Here is a 25,206-nt window from a genome sequence, read left to right on the forward strand (position 1 = left end):
TACTCTGTGCCATTTTGGCATCAAGTGTGATCTGCAGTCCACCAGCAACAGGGAGAGCAGCCGCTCATGTTTGGCTCCATGTACCTGCCCAAGTGCTTCTACACCTCCTGAACAGCAGAACAGCTGCAGCTGTTCAGTATCAGCTGTGACAACTTCAAGGTTAGAGAGCACTTGTAAGGCAGGCCAACCCCTTTCAAAGCTAAAAATTATGAGCTTTACAGAAACTGGCTTCAGAACAGTTATTAAAGAGGGGAAAAAGTGAACAACCTTACATGTTAGTGTACAACAGGGGCTGATACAAGAAAAAGCCCAGAAGACAGCAAGAACAATAAAATAGAACCAAGACATAGTAATGTTTCATTTTATTTGATAGAAAGTTGCTTAAAAAATATGATTAACTATATACATTCTTATATGCTGTACATACAATTACATATACAAAATGTACATAATAGCATCATCTGTTACATTTGATAGATGGTAGTTAATAACCAGAGATAGAACTTACATAATATTTCATGCCTGTTTTCATCCTGATCCTATCTGCAAGGAACTGATAGATATGAGAGATGAAAAAGGCTAGCAGATCACTTAATTCACAGCCCAGCCCACACACAAGTCTTCTCCGCAGTGCATTTTATTAGTGTATTGTTCTAGTACGTTTAGGTTTGTAGCATTTCCCTTTAAAGGTATTCGGCTGCTAACCTTATCTTCAGATTTTTTTCCTGGCATTCACCCTAATATTATTTCTAATTTATTTCCTTAACCTCCTGAGTTATAAAATCCTCAAATCTAGCTAGGTTTCTTTAGCTTTGTTGTTTGTTTTTTTTTCCATCTTGACTCCTTAGTTGCTTGTTTGCCATGTATGAAATAGATCTAATTATTAGTACTCTCTGTTCTGGGAGAAGTACACTCAAGCATGAAAGGTATAATCCAAGTGTTCTCTCCTTCCCATGCTACTGGCACACTGTAAACCTGAAATCAAGTCAGCAAGGAAAAAAATGTAGCTTCCCTCCTCCTCCTCAGGAAATCACAGGGTGTGTGTCTGCCAGCTGCTTCCTGGGACCAGTGGTGTCAGGTCTCAAGAGGAGCTGTCCAGTTACTGGGATTTGTATGGTCCCAGTCCCATGAGGAACACTCTACCTGTACACTCTAAGCTAAGAGGTAGCATACCAAAATCAAAGCACAGGGAGTAGGGGATGGCAGCTCTGCCCTTGACTAGTAATTTCCAAGAAATTGTCCTCCATTTCCCAACTGGCAGGATCAGGCACCCTTATCCTATGGACCCGATGTTCAGGGAATAAGACTGAGTGAGGGCTGCCAAACCAGCAGAGTACCAGCGGCAGAAGGCCTGTGAGAAGCCATGGCCTCAACAACCAAACAAGCTATCCTGGAGGACTCTTCCCTGAGGGAAGGGAACATGGCTTCCTTCATTGCCTTTCCAACTTTCAGAGATTAAAAATGAGCTGCTGCTTTCCTGCAGACATCTTGAGAGCTGCAGTTTCATTGCTCTAAGAATGATTTCTTCTGTCCAAGTTACCAGCACCTTTAAATATCTATTTTATTTCTTCTTCTCTGCTCATGTGGCACTGTGCTTTCTAACCCTGTGCTGGCCACAGTCTTCATTTCACTAGGAAATTTTTCTATTCTCTTTTCATACCTATCTTTTTGGTATTAATATGCAGTATCTTTCTCTGATCAGTAAAGCAGTTTTCTATCAGCTGTCAAGGTGAAAGCAAGGGGATTGAGGTTCCTCTTACACATTCTTTTGGTATTACTTTAAATAATGTTTTTTTTCTAACTAAGGGGAACTCTACTTATATTCTTCAGAACAAGTTTATATTTTTAATGACTGCATAACATGCATATATTTGATAATACCTTGAAGCCAAAGATATTAATATGCCCTCATTTTTTTCTAGTCTGTGGGATTTTGAGTAAATGGTTCTCAGGCTTCTATTCTGCTTGCAGTATCTCTGTCCACTGTTGCTAGGCCATTTAGATATTATTTCTTTTCTATTTTATACTACTCCTTAAGCGCCATTGAGAATTTGAACTGGTGTGAAGTACCTTCTGTTATTCCTTGTCTGAATTCCTGAGATCCTGTCTGCAACCTTGGTTGGGAGAGGGTGCAGGTGAGCTTCTGGCGAGATGAGACTCCACCTTAGAAGAGGTGGGCTTGAAACACTCCTGCTGGCCTTGTGGGGTGGGAGGTGGAGGAGTCAGGCGGCTGTCGCTTTGCTGAATTTGGGTGTTAGCAGCTGGTGAATCATCATCCTGCTGGTCTTGTGTACTGGGAGGAACAGCCGAAGAGATGATGCCCTGAGGAGCAGCTGTTGAACCACTGTTGAGACAATTTGTAACTAAGGTTGAGATCCTAACATTAAATGTGCAATTGCTACTGTTCTTAGTCTCTGAGCAGGAGAGTTTGTGTATTAGTTAGTTTTCTTCATTGACACATTCCCCTTTTCCTTGTTTCACCTCAGCCTTATGGATCAGAGATGGTGACTTGCCTGTCTCATTGGATTAGACTCCAAATTCCTTCTCTTGAATTGTAATTGCATTATGGGAAAAGGCAGAGAAGGTGGGCAAGGAAGGAGGAGCAGCAAGGGAGGAGATAAAAATTGCAGTATCACCAGTTTTAAAAGTTAGTAACTTGTGTGTAAGTTGTTACTAAAGGTACCACACAACAGGATTTTCTCTTGACCTCTCTCTGTACTTCATTGCTGGAAGGTGAACTGAAGGAGTAACAGTGGGATTACGAGCACCTTTACATTATCCTGATTTTCTTACAGAGAAAACTGGTATCTGAGTTAAAGGAAACACTGTTGTTATTATGATTACTTACAAGATCCTTAAATGCTTTTACAGTGAGGAAATTAACAGATGTAAAATGAATCCATTGTAAATGCATTCTAATAAGCATCCATTCAAGAGGGACTATGCAGGCAATATATGCATTGTTTTCAATGGATGTTGGACTGGATTTTACATAAGCACTTATCAATAGCAGACATAAAGACATGTTTAAAATATCAAGCTTAAACTGAAAGGTCTATAGGCAATATTAAAAAACAACCCAGAGTTGTTATAACGCTAGTTCAAGATCCTCCTGTCAAGGCTTCAGGAATATTGTGTCTGTACATGAGAAGACTCAGGAATCAGAGAAATTTATGGATTCATCTGAGGAAGATAAAGATTTAAAATATCAAATATTTCTGATTTGATACTTTCAAAAAAGACAAAGTCTGTGTTTCTGTACTGTTATTTTTACTACCTGTCAAGGATAAGGGAAAATACTACAGTGAATTAATGCATACTGTATGTTACAAATACAGAGGACTTTTGTTTTACCAAGCCTTCTCATATCTAGGAGAAAAGCATTAACACAGTAAACTGTATTTTAGCCAGGCTGGTGTATTTGTTTCCAGACTAGAAAACCTGTGTATGTAGATTCTTCCAATACATATTATCTGAGTATTTCTCAAGTAGTAATTCATAGACCACTGGTGGTCCACGGAGTGCTACCAGGTGGCTTATTGAGGAATTTTAGTAGTAAAGCACTGCTACTTCTCAAACAATTGTGTTGTAACATAGTCAAATAGCTTGGGGTGGTTTTGTCTGTTCATTTTTGGGGTTTTTTTGCTGTTTTGGTTTGGGGTTTTTGCTATGAAATGTCTTACAGTTGCAAATACGGATTTTAAAACATGCGTGAGAGAACTGAACTAGGAAGAGGCAAAGTATTACTTCAGTATGGAAAGTCTAAGTAAGGGCAAATCTATTCTCCCTGTCTCGCTGATTTTAATCTCTTACCCTGTTCCTGTGGAGAGGCTGAGAGAGCTGGGACTGTTCAGCCTCAAGAAGGCTCAAGTGGATCTTATCTATGTGTATTAATATCTGATGGGAGGGTGTAAAGAAGGTGGAGCCTCTTCTCTGTGCCCAGTGGCAGAACCAGAGGCAATGGGCAGCAACTGAAACACAGGAGGTGCCATCTGAACGTCAGGAAACACTTTTTCACTGTGAGGGTGACCGAGCACTGGCACAGGTTGCCCAGAGAGGTGAAGTCTCCACCTTTGGAGATACTTACCTGAACTGTACATGGCTCTGAGCAACCTGGTCTAGGTGACCCTGCTTTGAGCAGCGGGGGTTGGACTAGCCAATATATATAGGTCCCTTCCCTGCCAACCTCAACTATTCTGTGATATGTACATTCAGTATATGTGGAAATAGTGCGATACAAATAGCTGACCACCAACAACAGGGATGAGTTCAGCAATTTTAGACCAGTCTTGCTCACAAGATAAGAATGCCCATGATAAGTAAGATGTTATTAAATAATTGCTCTGCCCCAATAATTTAGACTCTTGTGGCAGTAAAAGGCTGCCAATTTAGCTCTTGTGCAGTAGTTTTATCAGTAGGCACAAAAGAGGTGTGATTTTCCTTATCTTTACTTGTGGGTTAATTGAGGCACAAGAGGTGACATGAAAATGGAATTGACGGGTCTCTGGTAAGCCTACAGAGAATAATAAGGAAAATAAATAATGCCAGATCTAAAATAGACATACTGATCAAACTAACTCCATGTGTTTTCGTCTGTATTCTCTTCCCGTAATTTAATAGCCTTGTGTTGCTTTGTCTAGAATGAACAACTTTTTTTGTACTGTAATGTTAAGCTGGGCTGCTTCTGCATTATGTACTTGTACAAGGTTATGAAAATATTTTACTTGGAAATGCATATATGAACACATATCTTCATAGTAATTTTAAGATTGCTTTTAAATTTTGTTATCACAGGGTAATATATGGAATTACACATTGCAGTCTATAATTTTAAGACTTACCAGAAGCTATGCTTCTGAAAAGCACCTGAGTTAAGATCTTTGCTTAAAATTGGCTTCTTGGTGCAATTGTTCAGTTTTTGTCCCATCATTCGCCTAATTAAAGCATCATCTGTGTTTGGAAACAACTGTTTTGTGATTCCTGCAAAATAAAGAGACAATATATATATGACCTCCAAATCAGGGAAACAACAGATGCATGATCTAAAATGCATTTCTTGCATCTTTGAAATTTCCAGTTACTTCAGTTTCAGCTCTAGTTACTCGGCTGTCTTTACATACTACTTCATAGATTTTGCATATGCCAGCTCTTGCTTTTCTCTGTGCCTTCCATATCATTGTGCCTGCTCTTGCACAGTCAAAGGGAACTCCAGGGCCACGAGGGCTTCCTGTAGTGAATGACTGGTTTGCTCATCCTCTCTCCCTTTGGTCTGTTCTTGACCAGAGAGTCCTTTTCCTATCCTCATCACTCCTCATGCCTCTGAATTTTACAAGTTTTGTTCATTGATTTTCATTCACAGGTGATGTCTCATCCTGTAAATATTTCCCTTCTGTTTTACCTGGCTAACTTTTTTGAACGCAATGCTAACAGGACTCGACACAGGAATGCGATTCCTGCTCCCGTCTTCTCCATCACCTTCCCTTCCCTTGATTTTTCCCCATTTCCATTTCATGTTTAAGTCTTACAGTTTCCATCTTTAAGTAATTTGATCCACTAACTCATTTTCTACAGTCCTGTAAGTCCCAGGCTTCCTTTTCTTTTTCTCTTGTATAATGCTGACACTTTTCAATTTGAATTCAGGAGTCTTCTTATTTCCCTTAACAGGCTCCTTTGGCTTCTCTATAGGCTCCCCTTTGTCACTAAATTCTCCACAGACTCTTTCCCCAGAATCTACCTTCAGAAAAGTCCCTAGTAGAATCATAGAATCATTTATGTTGGAAAAGACTATTAAGATCCAGTCCAACCATTCTTCCCATCCCATGAAATCTTTTTAATTTTTCTTAGACATCATTCTGAAATAGTCTCATCTTGCTGCCTCTAAATATATTTCACCATCTTACATACACGTTCCTTTTCTCCCTCTTGACTTTGGGTCTGTTTCTCTAGCTAGGTTCTTAAAGAAGAGAGGTTTCTGCAACTGGTAACTTTTGAAACAGCTGGCCAACTTCAATAAAACTGGACCAAGGTACAGGAATGGGAGCTAAGCTGGGAAGGGAACTGAGAGAACTGGGGAAGTCCGAGGGAATGGCAATAGGGGAGGGATTTTAGTACAGGAATTTAGGCTATGTTGTTTAAGTACTAAGCTATATGAATCCAATAAAAATCAAGCTTTATGTGCTCACAAAATACTGTTTTCTTTAAAGCTGCTACTTCTTTCCTACGCACCAAACATTTTCTGCCTTGAACCTCAGCATAAAACAAATTTTGTTTGCTTCTCTGATCGCTATTCCTGTCTTCTATACTTACTGTCTCATTTTCCCTCCAGCGCTATTCAAAATGTCAGAATTCATAACGTTCAGTACCTTCAGAATATAGCTGACATGATTTTCAATTTGATCCAAGTATGTCCTCTCTTTGCCTTCCCTTACCCATTATCACCATGCTCCAAGTTTGTCTGTTATAGATTAACCTTTCAAAGGCTAAACAAATTCACAATATCGTTGCACTAGCCACTTAAATAAACCCCACAAAATTCACATGGTAGAAATACTACTACTTAGCATCACACTGATGGTATTTGTAACAGATGGGTTAAAATGTAGCTGAAAAAGGAAATATGAAACAGCACATCACCTGAGTAGACCAGCTGTTAAGCATTACACCCCCCCCTCAGAGAAAGTCCTCTGTCAAGTCAGTGACACATTGAATAATGTTAACAAGTCATCACCTATTATTTCCTGAACTTCATTCTGATTCATAGCTGGTTTTGCCGCTTTATCCTTTGAAGAGGAGGACTTTGCACCTGTCAGGCTGTGTGTAGCCATGTATTCATGTGTATAAAGTGCTTGCATCAAGTCATTTATAAACTTTTGAGGTTTGCTCTTGTTACAAAGTGCAATCTGCCACTTTTCGATCTTGAACTGGAAAACAAAATTGGTCATAGGCATAACGGTTGCAGCTTTCTAGAAATATTATATAGTATTACCTCTGAAATATTGTTTTGATTTTTCTTTTTTAAACCACAATTTCAAAAGTAATCTCTGTGAACTGCATGCTTGAGATCAGTGCTACATTTGCATACCACTCAACATTTGGAACTATACACGCAGGTTGCTTTTTTTCAGAAGCAAGTGTGGGGCAGACTAAGGACCCCATTCATCCTAGCAAACACTTCACCGAGCAATCCTTAGTACTCACTAGTGGAGACAGAACGTGTTCAGACCTATCTAAATCCTTCCGCTTGCACTCCATGCAGACTGGATGTGGTCCAGTTCTGGTGTGGATTCTGTACAGCCTCAGGAGCATGGCACTATGCCCAAGCTAATATTCCTGCCTCCGAGCAGACATGCCTTCAGAACTGTGATGTCTGGTCCTGAGCTTTAAGAGTGACTTCTACAGGCAGTGGTTGTACAGCCTAAGTATTAGAACTCTCCTAATGGGTGATTTTGAGCTACTTCTATTAAGTAAGGCTAGGTTGCTTAGAAAATGAGGTCTTTTAATTTCTTTGGAAGATGTTTGGTCAAATTTTGTGTATTGCAATATTCAGTCAAAACATTATACCTTGGTAATTCTTAATAATTTCCTTGGGTTTTAGGACCCCAAGAATGCAAGAATGGTTTCAACTGACTCGCACGACTCAGTGCATAAGAATGTTTATGTAAATTGTGGATGCAGAAGCTGGAATTACTCTTTTGGTTACATCTTTATATTTTTCATGTACAACCTCTGTGCCTCAGATTTCTCAGTTATGCTCTGTTGTAATTACAGAGAATAGGGGAACATCTTTACTCTGTATCTACATATATATGCGTATTTCTACTTAAGTGCTGGCCAGTGTCTGGAAGAAGAGCTGAAACATACCATTCTCCATTTACTTATTAACAGTTTAAATGTACTGCTGGTATTTTTCTTAGACTCTCTTTGAAACACTACCATTCCCCTCTGGCATCCAAAACATTAGGCTGGAATTTATCCTTGGATCTCGGTATTTAATTTGCGCATCCACATTCTGCACTTAATCACAGATGTGCAAAATCAAAGCAAGTTTGAATATACCAGCACACTGAATTATGCCTACAGTTTCTCATGGAAAGAGCTTTCTATACAAAAAGAGCTCATTAGTCATGTCATCAACTGCATGATGATATAATTATTTTTACTGATGCTTATTTTTTATATTTGTTATACTATACCAGTAAAGTTTGTACTGTATACATTTTTAATTTTATGCCTAAAATTGCCTTTTAACTGACCTGTTTTTCAGTCTGTTGCTCCTCATCTTCCACGTTCAAAGTTATGGGTGAGGGGGAGTTACTATGCATAGTTGCATATGAATCTGCTAACGGATTGTTAGATGCTTTCCAAACCGCATGTGAATGCAGACTGGACATAGATGACGTCACTCCCCCTTTGAGCAGTGCTTCAGCCATCCCTACCAGTTCCTCAAAATGGGTGACTGCCTGTGGCAACACTGAAATCAAATAGAAATTGAGGGGTAAAATAGTGATTGAAGCTTTCAGACTCTTAACTACATAAGCATGTATATTTTTTGCCACTAGATTCCTGTCATAATGCAAAAGAGCCAAAGTAGTCAGCAAAGATGCTTTAACATACTTTTCTCCTATTCTCTCCAATGTTTTCCTGCTGTTCCGCTGTCCCTGCCCATACAAAGATCTGGCCTCTCTTTGTAGAATAGCATAGATCAGTTCTCTGTAAGGCTAAGAAGAGCCATGGCACTAAGCAGGCTATTTCTTTTTTTTCTTTTTGCTATCTCAAAATCTCTACAAGTCCATAAAGCTATTGAATATGGGCTAAGAAATGTCTGATTTTTTTTCTTCAGAGAAGCTGCACAGACTGTATAGACTTTTTTCCCTTTTTTGATCTATAGAGAATATATTTTAAATAACCTTTTCTCCAAGTAATATTTATTTTAAAATATAAACTTTTGTGTCCATTAAGAAGAATCAATTCAGAGCAAAAAGGATGCAAGGGATGAAGGATCAGCAAGATACAGTATTTTTTGTAATTTAGTGATTCTGTAAAAGACTAATACAAGTGCTTAAGATGCGAGGCCAATGGACCTAGATGTGTAACAGAAGTTGTCAGACACTAACAAAATGTTTAAAAATAATATTCAAAAAGGTGGAGATGAACAAGCCAAACCAAGCTGAATAACATGTGCAATGGAATCAGGTGGGCAATTAAACTGACGAGCACTTGCAAAATCATATGACAATAAAACCCAGAGATACTAGGCTGCCTAGGGATGGTGTGATGTAGCTGACAAGGGAAGGAGCAAATCCTCTTTAAACCTTACTGATTCACTAATATTTTGAAATTCTGGATTCAGTCTTAGCTGCCCTGGGGTAAGGGACAGGGACCAGTAAGAGGGGCTTCAGAGACGACCACTAAGTGATGAAAGATTCATTTATAGAAGAACAAAATGGTTCATCTCTGGGAAAGTACTAAATTTGTTGCACCTGGAACTAACTCAGATTATCAGTAATAAGAAGGCACCAAAGTAATTAGAAATGAAATAATTCAAGAATAAATAAAACTTCAGGAAACCTAGAAAAACTGCTAATAAATAAGCTGAGTTGGACTGGTCAGTGGAGTATTTGAGCTTAGTTGATAGTTATACACAGCATACAGAAAGTTCTCTTGGGAACAACTGACAGGCTCTAGACAGATTTTTCCATTTCTAACTCTTCAGTTGCATGGCCTCCATGTAAGACAGTTTTTTTCTAAGTGCTACTTGAATTAAATGTTGCCATGTATCAAAGACTCTGATGCTAATGGTAGGCCTTGATCCTGTCAGGTGCTTGAACATCCATAATTCCCATCCAAATGGCCTCTTATAAATCAAGCTTTTCATGACCTTCAGGCTTTCCTCTTCATCAAATATTTCCCCTGACTTTACCTTGAAGCATCACCAGGGACTGCCTTAGGCGGCAGTTTTCTCTCATGGTGTCTGTCAGCTTCCTCTTGAGACTTTTTATTTTGGCACACAGTTCTACCTTGGATAGTTGAAATAAAGGCTCTTCATCATCACTGCTACTTTCACTGTACAGAAAGTTGCTTCCTGAATATGATTCCCTCTGAAAAAAAATAAAACCAAAACTGATCTAGAGCAACAACAACATAAAATCAAGGCATTAAAACAAATATTAAAATATCTGGCTAAATCAGAATATTCTTTTTGTACACAAAATGTATAAAGACTCAGTGCATTTTAAGAACAGCTGTTACTCAACAGAGCTACTACCATTCCTATTAAAATTAAAAATGGAATGTCAGTGTAATATGTAACTGTTAGGTACTTCTCTCTCTGTTCTCCAATCACCAGTTTTCCAAGGTAGAGTCTTTAGAACCATTAACTTCACTAAAAAGTCTTACACCCCCTAAAAAAATATATTTCAGTTTGCTTTTGCTTAATACATTAAAATTGCTGAAGATGGGATGTTTACCTGTTTGTTAATTAAAGATGTTTCAAGTTGAGTCAGGATGTTGGTAGGAGTAGATGCCTGCAATGATTTCTTTCTTTTTATATGCTTCATCATCTTCCCCTGCAAACAAGAGCATAATAGTGCCCTTGCATTCCTATGGAGCCTTTCATTACAGTATCTCATGGTATGCCATAAATTTTTATTCTCTGTGCACTTGACATTCTTCGTTAGTATTTTTGAAAAATAAGTTTGTAACTTTTAGTTAAGATTTATGTTTTCTTTCCCCACATTTTGTGGCTGCACATCTCAGCACAATGCAAAACTCAGAAAACCTGGTCCCTTCCCTTTCATACACAGTAGTCAGACTTCTGTCTTATGGGAGAAAATGTAATGGAGTGACAGATCACCCAAGTTTTGAATAACACTTTTCTCTTTAAATAGCAAAAGACAAAATCTATTGGTCTATCTAATTACTTTGACAGATTATTGTGCTAAGGTACCATGCAAAGGCTGCCTGTATTCCTTTACTAAGGATTATATAGTGAAGAATCAATAATTACAGTCTATTTCATTCCATTATGGGTCTACCACTATCAGGCACATAAAGACAGCAGAAACTCACCTGTTCTTTATCCAAGTCACTGTCCTCACTTTCTGAGAATATCATTTCTATCCTCTTCCTCTTGCCTTTTCCAAGGACTTGTATTTTTGTAATTTCATCTGCTTGTAATATCTTTTGCATCATTTCCACCAGCTCTTGGGGGTCATCTGAAGTGATGGAAAAAAAAGGCCAAAACACAGAAAACCAGGTAGCAATACCTTACAGCTAGATTAAAATTTCATATCAGACAAATATCCAGTGCTCTGGAACTGCACTCACCACTCATGTACACAACTCTCACCAGATGCTTTTCTGTCTTTCTTTCTCCCACAGGCCAGTTTACTAGCACGTGCTCATTTGGTTTCAGAAGTCTTTCTAGCTCATTGTCATCACTGGGAAGGTCCTGTATCCACGAAGTCTCTCCGATTTGCAGTGAATTATCATTTACAAAATCAAACAGTGTGAATTTTTTCATTGTTAAGGGGTTTCCTTGTCACACAGACACTGCCTGCAGGATGTCATAGGAAAAACAGCTGTTACCATGTCATGCTACAGGAATGTTACAAGAATACTTGAAAAAGCCTCAAACAACCCTCCTATTCCTGGATATTGGCAATTACCTTGTCTGCAAATATCCTGAATAAGGAAGTGAAAACTAGCCAAGCAGCATATTAAATCTCCCCTGAAAGATGGGAGACGGTCTGCTCAATACATGTACATCAGACATTTGCCTCCAAAACTATGCACTGAAAACAGCTTTCACTCACAGAGCCCTTGCTTCCGTATTACTACCATGCCTAATCCATCTCCTGGCTGGCATCTCTATTACTACTACATTTGCCCCAACAAAAGTTTTCAGTCCAACCTCTAACTAAAAGATACTGGTGTGACAAAAACTTTCCCTAGAATGAAGGAAAATACTAGCTATAACATGCTATTAAGAGGGATGTATAACTTCCAGGGCTGTATTAATCATGTCACAGGCAGCAAGATGTACAACTGCAGGCACAGAAAACCAACGCACAACAACCCAGGACAACTGACTGGTATGACACATTCTGGCAGTGGAAAACTTGACGTACAAAAAGAAATGACAGGCTGAGGACTGGAAGAGAGCTGGACTGCTTCATAAAGAGTAATAGCAGCAAGAACACAAACCCAAATATACAGCTAAATCCCTTGTTTACATAAGAACACTACTTTTAAAGCAAAGGACCATTTCTGGGCTTTTTAAAGCACTGAAGTTCTACACTGGGAGAAGGGAACAAGTCATACTTTGTGCTTTATTTTTCTAATTAAGCTGATATGCCTTACACAAAGGTATGAAATACAATATACATTAACGTCTACTGGAAATGTAACCGGTTCATTTGTTTCCATTATACTCAGAGAAGGCGTTTTCTACTTTAAAACAAATAAATAGAAAACCTGATTTTGTCAAACCTTGATCTTTCCAGCAAACATATGGTTTAGTTTGTCATTTCGTAGAGGTGAAGTCCTTTTACAGAGCTGAAAACTCATGAATTCCGAGATGTGACAGTGTGATTTGTGATTTACTTGGCCTCAATCAGTCGGAAGCAAATCTAGTGCCTCATTCAGAGGCTGTCAAAAAGGTAGCTCAGAGCTAGGAGGGGAGAATTATGCAGGGCTATTATGTCAAAGTGAGAAAGTCTGGCTGCAGTGCTCTAAGCAATGTCAATTTGTTTGCAGCAGCCCAACTCACCGCTATTCACCATGTCTCTGCTACACCTCAACAAAGCTGGCTTTCCACACAGGGCTGAACTTGTTAATTCGAAAAAAACCAAACCAGCTGTGCTCTCATCAACATGTTTACTGATACAATGAGGCAAGTGGCATAAGAAATCACCATTAAAGAGAGTATTAAATCATGCTTTTATGCAGAATATGTTGAGTGTGATAGCAGTAGGATTGTTAAGTACTGCCCTACTGAAGAAAGAGGACTGCAAGAATTCACATTAATTTTCTTTAAAGAGAGTTAGAAAGAACGGGAAACGTCCGTCCCATATAAATTCTGGAGAGGAAGCAGCCTGAATATCTATGCCTAGCATGAATCACTGGAGGCATCATTCTGCCACTGATCCATTGCGAGTGGACCCTCATACCAGACAGGGATCATTCAACTGAATAAACATATAGACAAAGCAGAACCTAAAGAAAAGTTTCAGCACTGATCTCACTAGGGGTAGGTGAGGTCCAAAATGAAATGGCATGTTTGTCCGAACAACGGTATACCAGATAATGCTTTTGAGTATATACCTCAGCTTAACATTTCTCATGTGGCATGAAGATGTTAACTTCTGCCTCCTCTGATCAACCCAGCACAGCGATCCCCATCACCCAGTTCTTCAGTTCTCAACTGGAGTACTTTGAGCTTTCCCCTCCTTGACCCTTGGCAGTTGCGAGCTACTTTATTACCCTTCTAAAAGCCCACATAAGATCAACAGAATTGCAGCAAAATCAGAGCTGCCAGTGTGCTAAGACTAACAGCCGATTGACTGGCTTCTGTATTTTTTTAATGTTTCCCTGTAGTCCTCTAACAGTCTGTATGCTCTCATTTTCTATTGAGATAAATATGCCCTGAGCCATGGGACGTTCTTGTGGTCTGCCCTTGTACAGGGTCAGCCAGCCAGCCTGGGATTTCCAGGGATGCACTGAACACCCAGGCTGCTCACAGCATGGAGGGCAAGTGATGATTCCCCACCCCACTGGGGCTACTCACATCCAGGCTGTGCCAACACTGCGCACATCAGTAGTAAGTCCGACAGCTTTTGGAAAGTATCAGACTTGCGTATGTGTTACACAGCTTAATGAAGTCAAAGGACATGTGGACTTGTGGATGTGTGGAGCCCACGACAGCAGCCTGGTGCCACTGGTAGACACTGTGAAGCACATGGCCAGCAAAACCCCCTGCAGTGTTTACACCAGACAGGAACCTGGAGCCATGAAAATCCATCCTGCCACTCACAGCTGGGAACAATTTTTACTATGGTCATGGCAGGACTTGGAGCCCAGCAATTTGTCTACATTATCTATAAAGCTTTTTTGAGCTGTCAAGATTCTTGCCTGTGGTGGGAGGGTGTACTAGTAAACAGCTAAACTGATTTCACCAAGAGACTTAATAGCTGCCAAGTTAAAATATAAGCTACATAGGATGCTGAGAGAAACAAGGAATAGATTTCACAAATAGTCGTGGAGGAGGGATGGGGTTCATCCACTCCTTTAGCTCCTGCCAGGAATCCAAAAGCCTCCTGGCAGCTTTTTGAGGCTTATGCTCAGTCGTGTTGCTCCTGCTGCTTTTGAGGGGACCAAAGCAGGAAAGCAGTTGCGGGGCAGCAACAGCAACTGGCCACGTCCCCTCTCCTCTGCTGTGGCTCTGCTGGCCATCAGCTCAACTGCTTGCATTACAGAGAAAATGATGAAATTATGTTGCCAAATAAGAGGAACAGAGTGCGATAGTGGATTGTTAGTATTTTTCTGCTATGGAGCTACAGCTTCAGCTCCTGCAGTAGACATTAATCAAACTGTGTCTTTTCACAGAATTTATTGTGACAGTCCATGGGCCCTGGGGATAATACCTAACTGTCTGCTAGCATCGTCTCTAGCCAGTGATTAAAGAAAATGGAAAGATAGAACAAAATGTCTCTAATGAGGAAAAGGAACAGCGAAATACTTCACTTACTGGAAAAGAAGTCCTGCAGTGTTTTCTCATCCTGTTTTCCCACTGGAGTCAATGTGAACCTTGTCCTGATTCAGGACTGCTGAAGATGCCTCCCTCTAAAATGTTCTGTTTGCCAAGACAGATCAAAGGCAAAATATACTGTATCATCAGGGAAAAAAGGTATCTTGGGGAATGAGATTCATCTTACCAAACCACTACTGCCTTAAAAGCGAGAGGTTGTCTAGCCACATTTGGTTCAGTCACTGCAGAAAGAGAGGTGATTCATCTCACCCTAAGACACGTGTCTAAAAGAGAGTAGATGACCTACTGTCTGGGAGAGCCTGTTTCTCTCCACTGACTATTCAGTGACTATACAGGGCTAGGTATGTCTCCTTATAGAAGCTGGCTTGGTCCAACCCGTCCTATATAAGCTTTTTCTATATTTGAATGGATTTTGAATAGTAGGGTAGATTCTAGCAGATCTTCTGCTATAGGGAGCCAAAAGAATGGAGTATGAAGTCTCTTAAACTGTATTTGGTTCTCTGTTTCAGATCCTTCTAACACAGTTCTGCAAGTCATCAAGTAAGCTTTCTGACACAGAGTGCTTTGTTCAGTGGTTTAATTGGCAGATATATAATTGTTCACAGACATTACCCTGTGTGCAGCTACCAACCACAGAGACAGAATTATATGACCTTTGGAAGCCACTGATGTTTTGCAAGTTACTTAATTCTGCTATATTCTCCATTTGAAAACACTAGCTACACTGAGAAGTAGGGAGATGGAAATTTATGATTTTTCAGTTCTAAGACACAAATCTATCGTTTCTTTTTCTAAAAGCAGGTAATTTGTAGAGGGTAGGGGAAAAAAAAGAAAGGATCATTTTATCTCAAAGCTCTGCAGAGGAAACACTAATTGGACTATTTAATTTTTACACATGTTAACACCTCACATTCTGCACAGATGCTACAAATTTGCACAAAGAATATTGTTACTAAGCAACCCAAAAAAACAGAAGAAAAAACCCTCCAAGAACCACAAGAGTCATTTAAAGACACATCTCACCCTTTGACTGACATAGTCTGTTCCATTCAGCCAGAGAGCTGGCAGATGGCATGCTGAGATCATTATTTCTCTTTCAGTAAATGCAGTGTAAAGTATTACAAATTTACAACATGAGATTGTATGCCCACTCAACGGGTCTGATTCTGCCAGCTTAAAACAGGGCTTTGCCACTGATTTCAGCAAAATAAGAAACTGTACCACAACTGTGCAACACAAATCTATAATAAAGTACTAACATTTTATATTATCTATCCTCTAAGTTCAGGCTTCAGTAATCCCAGTTTTCCCTGGAAAAAACCCAAAACCCAACCTTTACTGGGCTAGAAATTCATCTACCTCAAGCAAAACTATTTATTTCCAATTCAGCATAGTAAGTGGTAGTCACAGGTTCGGTTTGTGTTACTTAAGACTGGCATTTTACACTGAACTTGTCAGGACATTAAACACAATGTTGGTGTAAAACTCTTGGGCTGCCCTGAAGTCTCAAAATTCCCAGTTCTCTGTAGCAAGTGTATGATGGAAAACATGAGCATATTTAAATGTTATATGCCCTGTTGTGGGCTCTCATGTTATTCCCCTGAAACCAGTGTAAGATTTACTAATGATTTCAGTGGAATTAGGAACCGTTGGAAGAATGCAGAAGTGTTGTTACTGCTCGAAAGATTTACAGTGTGATATCTTAGTCATTTTATGGGAAAATATGACTTGAAAGCACAAAGCTGCTGCTCTCAGCTGAGAAATACAGCACACAGATTTTCCAGAATCATCAGTATCACTGTGTTCCAAATTCAGCTGGAAATCTGGGGGAGCATCTATCAGAACATTGCCGTAACTTTCAGCTATAAAGGCTAGAAATGATCCTGCTTGTCTTCCACATGAAGGATAAAAACTACATGATTTTTATTACTGATATCCAACAGGTCACTTCCTGACCGTAGATCGCCGTCCTGGTGTGATTAGCTATAAAATAATCTAAGACACTTTTCTAAGAAGTGATGCTATTCATGGTAAAGCAACATCTTTTGGCCTTACTTACGCAGATTGTCTTGGTGACTTCAAATCCTCAGCAGCATTTACAATCTACATGATTATAGACAGAATTGGGCTCACACCTTGTCCCACACGCTAACAATCTGTTTGAGTAGCCCAAGGAATTAACGCAGCCATTACTGTCTTTCACAGTAGTGCCCTCCAAGCTGTGACTGTTAGCAACCTAGAAGTTCTATAAAATAATATTAATTTCTAAATATTCCAAAGCCCTTATATCAAAAGCTTGAAAAGGATTGTTAGAAAAGGTCCAGTTTTTGCATCAAACCATTGATTTTATTTGTAATACCAAGTGATAGGAAAGGTTGAATAATGAATTTATTTTAGTATGTGTAGAAGTACTACCATTTTGATCTAACTAATAATTTATTCAACCAGAAGTGAAACATGGTATTCATTTTAATAAATTTCAAGATAGCAACCTAGCATCATTATTGGGCTTTCAGTATTGGATTCAGTTCCAGATTAAGATGCTTACACTTAGGTGTCACTGGTATACCAGGTATCTAAGTTACCACTGTAATCACTGGAGATCTAGGGATCCATTTGGCTTCCTAAACATAGATGTTTAGCGCCAGTGTCCTCTGGTATTCTGCTTGGCCTTCAGCTGCTACTCCAGAAGTGCAGATCTCCCACAGGTCTTTTATCGCAAGTGCTGTCCCTTTGGAGATGTCTCAGCCTTGATCAACTCCAACAGTTGTAAGAGTCAAGCCCCTATTGAACACAATTAGAGCTCCCTGGAGAGCAATTTAGCTTATTTCAAATGCTCTAGTGCTAATTCAGTTGCCTAAAAATAAATGCGTAGTGCAATCTAAGATACCATAAATTATTACACCTGGCCTCTAACTGCCTCTTCTGATGGGCACATACCTCCTATAGGGCCTAGACCCTCTTGCAGGTTCATGAGGGTGGTTACTAATTCCAGGCACCTCAAATGGCCCTAAGCACTTATTTAGGGAAGAGAATTGTTCTCTGGGCACCAATGACTGAACTGAGTTTAAATAGGAGCTCAGATACCTCACATGCCTATAAACCACATACATTTTTTTATCTGTATTTTAATCCCATACTTAAGATTCCCATAAAGATAACAAGATGCCAAATAACAAGATGTAGGAAGTTATCTTAATTCTACATCACAGATTAGTATCTTTATTAAACAGCTATTTCACAGCTGACAGATGGAAAACTGATACCCACTTTGATCTGCTTGTTCTCAAATGCCATGCTCAACAAAATGTATTATACAGACCAACAAAAGCCAGTTTATTTATTGAACTGGATAGGATACCTAAGCTACAGGAATTTGAACAGTCACATGAAAGCTCTTCCCATGCAGGTTAATATATCCAAACTCTTCGGAGAAGTAAGTAGGTAGCCTGGGAAGAGAAACAAGTCAGTGCACCTCTGCAGAGTCCAACACTTGACCACAGTCATTCTAACCTGGCTCGGGTAATTCAACGCTACACATCTTAACAGCTCCCAAATTATAAAGGTTAAAGACCATGTTCATGGTTAGGCAGCATCATTAGGGAAAATGTGACCACATGCAAATCTGTGCTGAGGTGCAAAACCCGTGCACTTCCTCCACGTAACAGCTCAAGCAGTCAAATACCCTTTTCCTAAAAGGCTAAAAAAATTTTAAACATACTTTCCATACGCAACTAACATATTTTCAAATTGGACTTGTTCAAACCAACCCACTGACAACCTGAAGTGAGCTTATAAGATGCATCTTATTCTTTTTATAAGGTGGTGTAAGCGATCTTACATCTTCTGATAAGCTGTGCTGCCCTGAAGGTTTACTATCAGTGACATTTTCCCTTCAGCTCTAAGAGCATAGAAGTGAAATAGCAGCTAGAAAATTGCAGGCTTGAGTTCTGGTCAGTATTTAATACTCTAGCGGCATCTTAACTATCTGTACTCATATGTCTTTACTGGCTGTCATAGGTGAGTGATGACAGAAGTCATGCCTGGTTAATACTCCAAGTGCCTGCTCTTTTACTCCACAGCTCCTCCTCAATTGTTCTGCTTTTGCAGCATGTTGGTAGAAGGGAATGAACCTGACGATCTCCAGTTTTAAAAAAAGAAATAATATCTGCATTACTATTAAAGGTCACGAGCTAGAACAAGGCATATACAGTGTCCTCTTACTCCAGGGAATATTACTGCAACTAAAAGCAGTTCTGCATGCATTTAGGAGAATTGACAGAAAGGCATCTTCCCTGCAAGGATAACAACTTCAAACCTTATTAGAGCTATTCTTCCCCCTCCTGTAAAATTAAATGTCTTTTCAGCATATGTAGTTCAACCTCTTTATACATTAATATAAGAGCTGAAAGACCAGTGTTGTATATCGGTCTGAAACAATCCTTAAACAACTTCCAATTATGCACTTAAAATACTAATGAAGTGCAATTTCCTCTGGGATGCAAGGCCACGTTCAGATTGACAACTGCTACATTAAACACTGCCAAAAATGAATACAGAGCAAATTTTAACCAAGGACAAAGGGGCACACCACTGCTGTAACAAAAAAAAAGAAAAGAAGTGCCATAGGAGCTTTAGCAGTATATTTCCATCTAGGCTCAAGATCAACCTCTCTGTCTGCAAAGTCAATTTATGCCCACAGAATTCCTGCCAGCATTTTTCCAGCAACACTGTAAGCCATGAGTGCACATACTGCATGGCTCATACTCTATTCGATTTACATTCAGTCTAATAAACAGATGGAATCAAAACATTCAAGCTGTGTGAGTTGATGAACCTGCAAAATAAGGACAATTACCTCTACGTATATAGAGAGGCAGGAATTTGCTTTTACGCGGTCACATAAGACACCTGCAGATGGCAAAATGTTCTGGTCATGGAGGGGTCTAGTCTGTAGCACTGGAATCGCACGGATTGGTCTTGGATAAATTGTAACAACCTTTACAATTTAGCTTCTCTTTTCAAAGGATCCGAAATAATAATACATATTTACCTAATTTCCAGGATACTGTGAGAATTAACTAATGCTAGCGTGCCTTCCAAACATACAAACTGTAGGGAGCAAACAATTTCACAAGTTTTGCAGAATGATTTACAATAAACTTGCTGAATTCACAATGTAACATTTCACATAACAGATTTTTTTGAAATGTGATGCCTATATTGAGCGGGAAATTGTTACTCTTTCAGCTGAAGAACGCATTTTAGAAGGTTTAATCATCTACCAGAAACTCCCACAACACCTTCTCATACATCATGCTTAAACTGCTAGGAAGCACACCGAGGACAGAACACAACCCGTGAAGTAGAATATTGAGGGGGACAGTCAATTAAGTCACTGAATGAAGTTGATAAGACTCTGATACTATGAAATTTTCTGTATTTACTTTCCTTGATTTTTTGGTTTTTACTGTATTTACTTTGGTTCCTGCTTGATTAGAAAAAACCTAAATATTTTGTTAATAAATATTAGATGATTAGAGAACCCTTCTAACCAGTTAAGTAGTCATTTAAGCATAAAATTTTACTTAATTATAATTAATTAGTAGAATCACATTCCTTAGAGCATACCTACACAGCAGTGAAAGAAAATAATCTTACCCTTTCACTTACTCAGCAACTCTTCTGAAATCGTATCATGTGCCATCTCCTATTCCTATGTCCACATCACCAGATCTAGCATGTGACCTTTTTCTTTCACCTCACTGATACAGGGATTCTTATAATTGCAAAATGAGGTCCACAAGGCCTGTATCTGTAGGAGCAGAGAGGTGCCTTTACAGAGTTGTGGAATGCCCTTGAATCCCATGGCTCACACTGGGAGAGGTCAGCAGATCTCTGCAGACGCAGTTTCTCTACTCAAAATACTGTCATATTTTCTTTTCACCATTTTTTTTTTTTGTCCTTTTAGCCTAGCCCACGGTACTTAGCTAGGATTGTTAGTTTCTTTTTAAAAGTGTTGCTGAACCTCATATAAATTATCAAGGCATATGATGCACTAGTCCATAAATTATACCGCAGTTCTGCATACAGGGAAAGGGAAAGGGAAGAAAGTGTCTCTGCCTTCAGCCTTGCTGGGCAAGGCTGCTAAGTCAGAACAGGTTATCGTGAGAGACTGGCTGAAAGAATATTTCAGGTCAACACTGCCTAGTCTCCCTGCAAGAGGGCTGCTGCTGCTACAACATACTGCCTGCTCAGCTCTTCCATTAAACTGCAGAAGTTTGACATAATTTCTATACTGTTCCCCTCTCTCATGCAACTTGGGAGAACAGGTAAACAATTGCATTCAAGAGTGACTGTAACCAGAGAAACATCCTCCTGTTCTGTACTGTCCCTTTCCACTGCCAAACATTTGCTGGCTGCCTCTTTTTTGCGGAGTCTCTGAAGCAGAACTTTCCTTTTTCATCCCTCTGCCCAAGTACTTATCGCCACCTCCTTCCTCAGCGTTGCTCAAGTACAAGGCTGCTTCCAAGCCTCCTGGTGAAAACATCAGCTATGCTCACGACTTTGTCGCTGCTCCGTTTGCCTGTGATCCCCATCAAAACAATTCTCGCATCTCCACAAAAGCACGGCCACATCATGTGTACCCTGAAATGGCAGCAGTACTCCTTATTTATTACAGGGTCAACGGCTGCCTTCTTCGATTATAAAACCCTTTTGGACTTAATTCAGCCTCTCAGCAACTTTGATCTGTTTTCTGATGTCCCTTACCATTCCACACAATGTTGTCACAGCGTCAAGACTTTGTTACCTTCTTTTACTTCCTCTTCTATGAAATAGCTTCACCTCCAGGATTCTCCTTCTGAGGTCAAATCTCAGCTGAGAGGTTTTGCTTTAACCTTCTCTCTTCATTCCTTTTCTCTTCTCTGTTTATCATCCTTAAAATTTATGAAGAGTTCTCTGAAAAACATCCTGTAAAGAAGCTTAGAGTAAAAATGCTATACATATAAAACTTCTTTTATTTGCTTTTTTTACTATTTTTTTTGGGGGAAAAAATCTACTCATATACAGTTTGCTTATTTTTAATGGGAAATAACTTAGCAGCTTACACTTTATTCACCATGCAAGCAACATTTTAACCAGACTACCAACTCCCCCCCCCCCCCCCCCCCCAGTATATAACAAACACAGAGCAGTAATGAATATAAAGCCATAGCAGCACTTCAGTATACACGTGAGACAGGCTCAGAAGCCTGGAGCAGTAGCTCTCTGAAAAATCACATGTCAGCATTTCTTGTACTGAACTGTACTCTCTTTTGCATTTGAAAAAAAAATTTAAGCGGTTGTAATGAAATTTATTTTATCCTTTTGGCAAAATATTATCCTCAGGACACCAATGCGCTCTAAGTCTTTGAAGGGAAAAGCTATAAACCTTAAACTAAGACGCTAACATCAGAGATTTGCACGTCAAACATTTCCTACGCACTGTTACCCGAGCACAATGTGAAAGTAACTGTTCCCTCTCAGTTCTCTGCCATTTACCATGCAGTCACTGCTGTGCTACATTTCCTCTACCATCCCATCCTGGAACAATAAATCAGCGCAGAGCAAAAGGTGTCGAAAAGTTTCCTGCTCCTGCAATATACTGCAGCGAAGCACTGCAGCAGGGCAGCACGTTGCCAGGAGGATCACACTGATTTGCTTCATGTTACGGTGAGGTAACATGAACCGTTTGAATAATCTCCAGGTAATCTGCATTAAAACCATTTTACTGCAGTGTACTGCGGTATTAGGAAAGATTTCAATATTGCACCACGTGATGCAATGTCAGTTCCCAGGCAGTGAGGGAGAGCTTTAAATCAAAGGCTGCGAGGTAGCAACTTTCCATTCTACAAATTAATATGACAGACTGCTTTGGCTCGCTATGTTTGCATATAGTATTAAATGATAGAAAATTCATGGAATAAAATATTACAGATCTAAAAGCCAACAATTTTTTTCTTCCTTTACTTAGCCCCCCCCCCACATGGTATCAAGAGAATCTTTGAATGAAAATGGATTTTCCTGACATCAAGGTACAGTAAAGCATTACAATGTTACTAGCTCACTGATAAATTTAGTATTCTAGAGATAAATTTTCCTGTTCTTATTTAAGCTGCCACAAATATGTTTCCCTCTCTGTCCTTCCAGGTTGCATACTGTTGTTTAATTCAAATTTGCCCATAAGCTTTTCTATATAGTTTTAAGGCAGTCATATAAAGCAGTAACATTCCAATATTATTCCACTGTTTTCACAGAGATTGTCGCTATAAAGTTTCAGAAATGTTCCTCAGATTTATAGGTTCATATCAAAGGTGCATGAAGAGAGTATGAATTTCACCTCGAATCAATCTGACCTTCCCCCGGTAACACAAGCAAATATTGCAAAATAGCAGCAGGGCGTACCTACAGCAGATGATTTTTTTGTGTTTAGTCGAATGAGGGAGTTCAGAACCGTATTTCCAAAGACTTCTGAAACAGTCTTTGAAAGCACGGAGTATCATCCAAGTAACAGCTACAGGGGCAGCAGTAGCAACGGAGATAAAGTCTTGTTACTATCTGCATTAGGAACGTGCACATGCCAGGATTTTTATGCTATATGCAACGCACCAGCTCCGGCGGCCGGTAAGCGAAAGGCACCGGGGATGACATCTGCTGCGGGACGTGGCAGCTCGCTGCAGGAAGAGGGTACACGCACGGCACCGCTCCGGAGCGGCTCCCGCCGCACCAAGCCCGGGCGCCAGCCGGCTGCTCCGGGGCCCGCCCGCGGCGGCGGAGGGCGCAGATGGCGCAGCCCGGCACGCAGGCACCGCGCCCGGTGCGCGCCTTCACGCACCCGTGTGAAAGCCGGTGCCCGGCTGCACTCCGGGCCGCCGCCCGCTGTGCCCCGACCGCTGCCGGGCTGCGCCCCGGACCCCTGTCCGCTGCGCCCCGGACCCCTGCCCCGTCCCCCCCGCAGCCCGCTGCCGCCTAAGTCCCAGCATCACAAACGCGGGTGGGCACTAGGGCGCAGGTCACCCTGTCGGGCTGCATGTCGTTCACGCTTCCCACTGCGCTCCTCTGCGACCCCTCTGCCGCGACACCGGCCGCGATCAGCGCCCGGGCCCGAGGCCCGCACGCCGGGGAAACCGCTACCGACCCCCGGCCCCCGCCAGCGCGCACCGACCTGCACGGGCCATCGCCCCCGCGCCCCACTGGCCGCTGCCCCCCGCGGCGGCGGGGACAGCCCCTCTGCCCCCGGGGGTCCCCGGCCCGCGCGGGGCAGCCGCCCCCCGGTACCTCGCAGCGGCCATTTTCCGCCTCCCGCTGCGGCAGCGCCAGCGCGTGATATCAGCGGCCGCCCCGGCCAGAGTCCCCGCGGCGGCGGGCTGCGCCGTGCTCCTTCCTCCCTCCTGGTGGCGGCGGCGGCACCGGCGGCGGCACCCTCCTCCTCCTCCTCCCCCTCCCCCTCCCCCTCCTCTCCCCCCGCCCCGCCCCGCCCCGCCGTGCCCGCGCCGGCTGCCATGCCCCGCCCCGCCCCGCCGGTGCCCGCGGGCGCTCCCGCCGCGCTCCTCGCTGCCGGCTGCCGCGCGGGCGCGGAGGGGGAAGCCCCACCGCAACAGTCGCCGCCGCGGCGGCTGCTGAGTCACGGCCTGAATCCATCCCGCTCCTCCTCCTCCTCCCGCCCCCCTCCTCCCCCGCGCCGCCGCCTCCCGCCCGGCTGCCGGCTCCAGCAGCGCGGTGCCGGCGGCGATGCCCGCCCCGCTGCCGGGGGGAGAGGCTGCCCGGCGCTGCCCGGCCCCCCGCCGCTCGCCGCAGACCCGCGCACGCACAGGGGTAGCCGGGCGCTTGAGCCATGATTGCCGCGGCTTTCCTGGTCCTGCTGAGACCCTACAGCATCCAGTGCGCCCTCTTCTTGCTCCTGCTGCTGCTGGGGACCATCGCCACGATCTTATTCTTCTGCTGCTGGCACCGCAGGCTCCAGAAAGGGAGGCATCCCATCAAATCCGTCTTTTCAGGTCGCTCGAGGAGCCGAGGTAAGAGATGCTGCCGGTCCCCGGGGGCGGGGGGGTGGGGGTGCCCCCGGCCCGTGCCCCGGGTGCTGCCGGCCGAGGGCCGCCCTGCCTCAGTCTGGCCGGGCAAAGGCTTTAAGAAAAATCCAAGCCGAGCCCAGGACTGCGGCAGCCTTGTCTCCACCCATCCTTAGCGAACCTCGGCCAGCAGGAGGGAAGTGAGGGGCTAGGAATCCCCCCCAGCCCCCCCCACCCCCGGCCTCTCAAGTGCAGCAGAACTTTATGCTCAACTTCTTCCCGATGAATTAAATATAAATGCCAGGCGGAGCTGCCAGCTGCGCCGGGAGAGCCCGGACCCTGTCCCACAGTCTGCGCCAAAGGGCGAGCAGTTCCGTAAAGCCGTTAGCT

General features: G+C 42.0%; 2 protein-coding genes across 21 annotated transcripts in view; one reads left to right on the forward strand and one right to left on the reverse strand.

The window, feature by feature from the left end:
• Positions 1–345: 345 nt before the first annotated feature.
• On the reverse strand, positions 346–24,704 carry BEND6 (BEN domain containing 6). 16 transcript variants are annotated; one of them, XM_055714803.1, is made up of 12 exons: positions 24,086–24,226; positions 21,579–21,739; positions 20,429–20,582; positions 14,747–14,851; positions 11,326–11,554; positions 11,068–11,213; positions 10,467–10,565; positions 9,920–10,097; positions 8,253–8,470; positions 6,728–6,920; positions 4,842–4,980; positions 346–2,344 (listed from the first exon to the last, which is right to left on the reverse strand). In XM_055714803.1, the coding sequence occupies exons 5-12, from the start codon at positions 11,519–11,521 to the stop codon at positions 2,077–2,079; spliced, it is 1,437 nt and encodes a 478-aa protein (XP_055570778.1). In that variant the 5' UTR covers positions 11,522–11,554; positions 14,747–14,851; positions 20,429–20,582; positions 21,579–21,739; positions 24,086–24,226; the 3' UTR covers positions 346–2,076. The 16 variants fall into 16 exon arrangements, with proteins under 16 accessions (XP_055570778.1, XP_055570775.1, XP_055570773.1 ...); XM_055714800.1 differs by having other exon boundaries at positions 20,441–20,582; positions 21,539–21,739; XM_055714798.1 differs by having other exon boundaries at positions 21,539–21,739.
• The window catches only part of DST (dystonin), a 303,406-nt gene continuing 302,841 nt past the window's right edge, over positions 24,642–25,206 (forward strand). For all 5 annotated transcript variants that reach the window (XM_055714785.1, XM_055714788.1, XM_055714794.1 and 2 more), the window contains exon 1: positions 24,642–24,822. In XM_055714785.1, coding sequence (XP_055570760.1) covers positions 24,642–24,822 — 181 coding nt within the window. The remainder of the gene's footprint in view (positions 24,823–25,206) is intronic.

This window comes from Falco cherrug, chromosome 6 (assembly GCF_023634085.1).
Source record: "Falco cherrug isolate bFalChe1 chromosome 6, bFalChe1.pri, whole genome shotgun sequence".
Classification (NCBI taxonomy): domain Eukaryota; kingdom Metazoa; phylum Chordata; class Aves; order Falconiformes; family Falconidae; genus Falco; species Falco cherrug.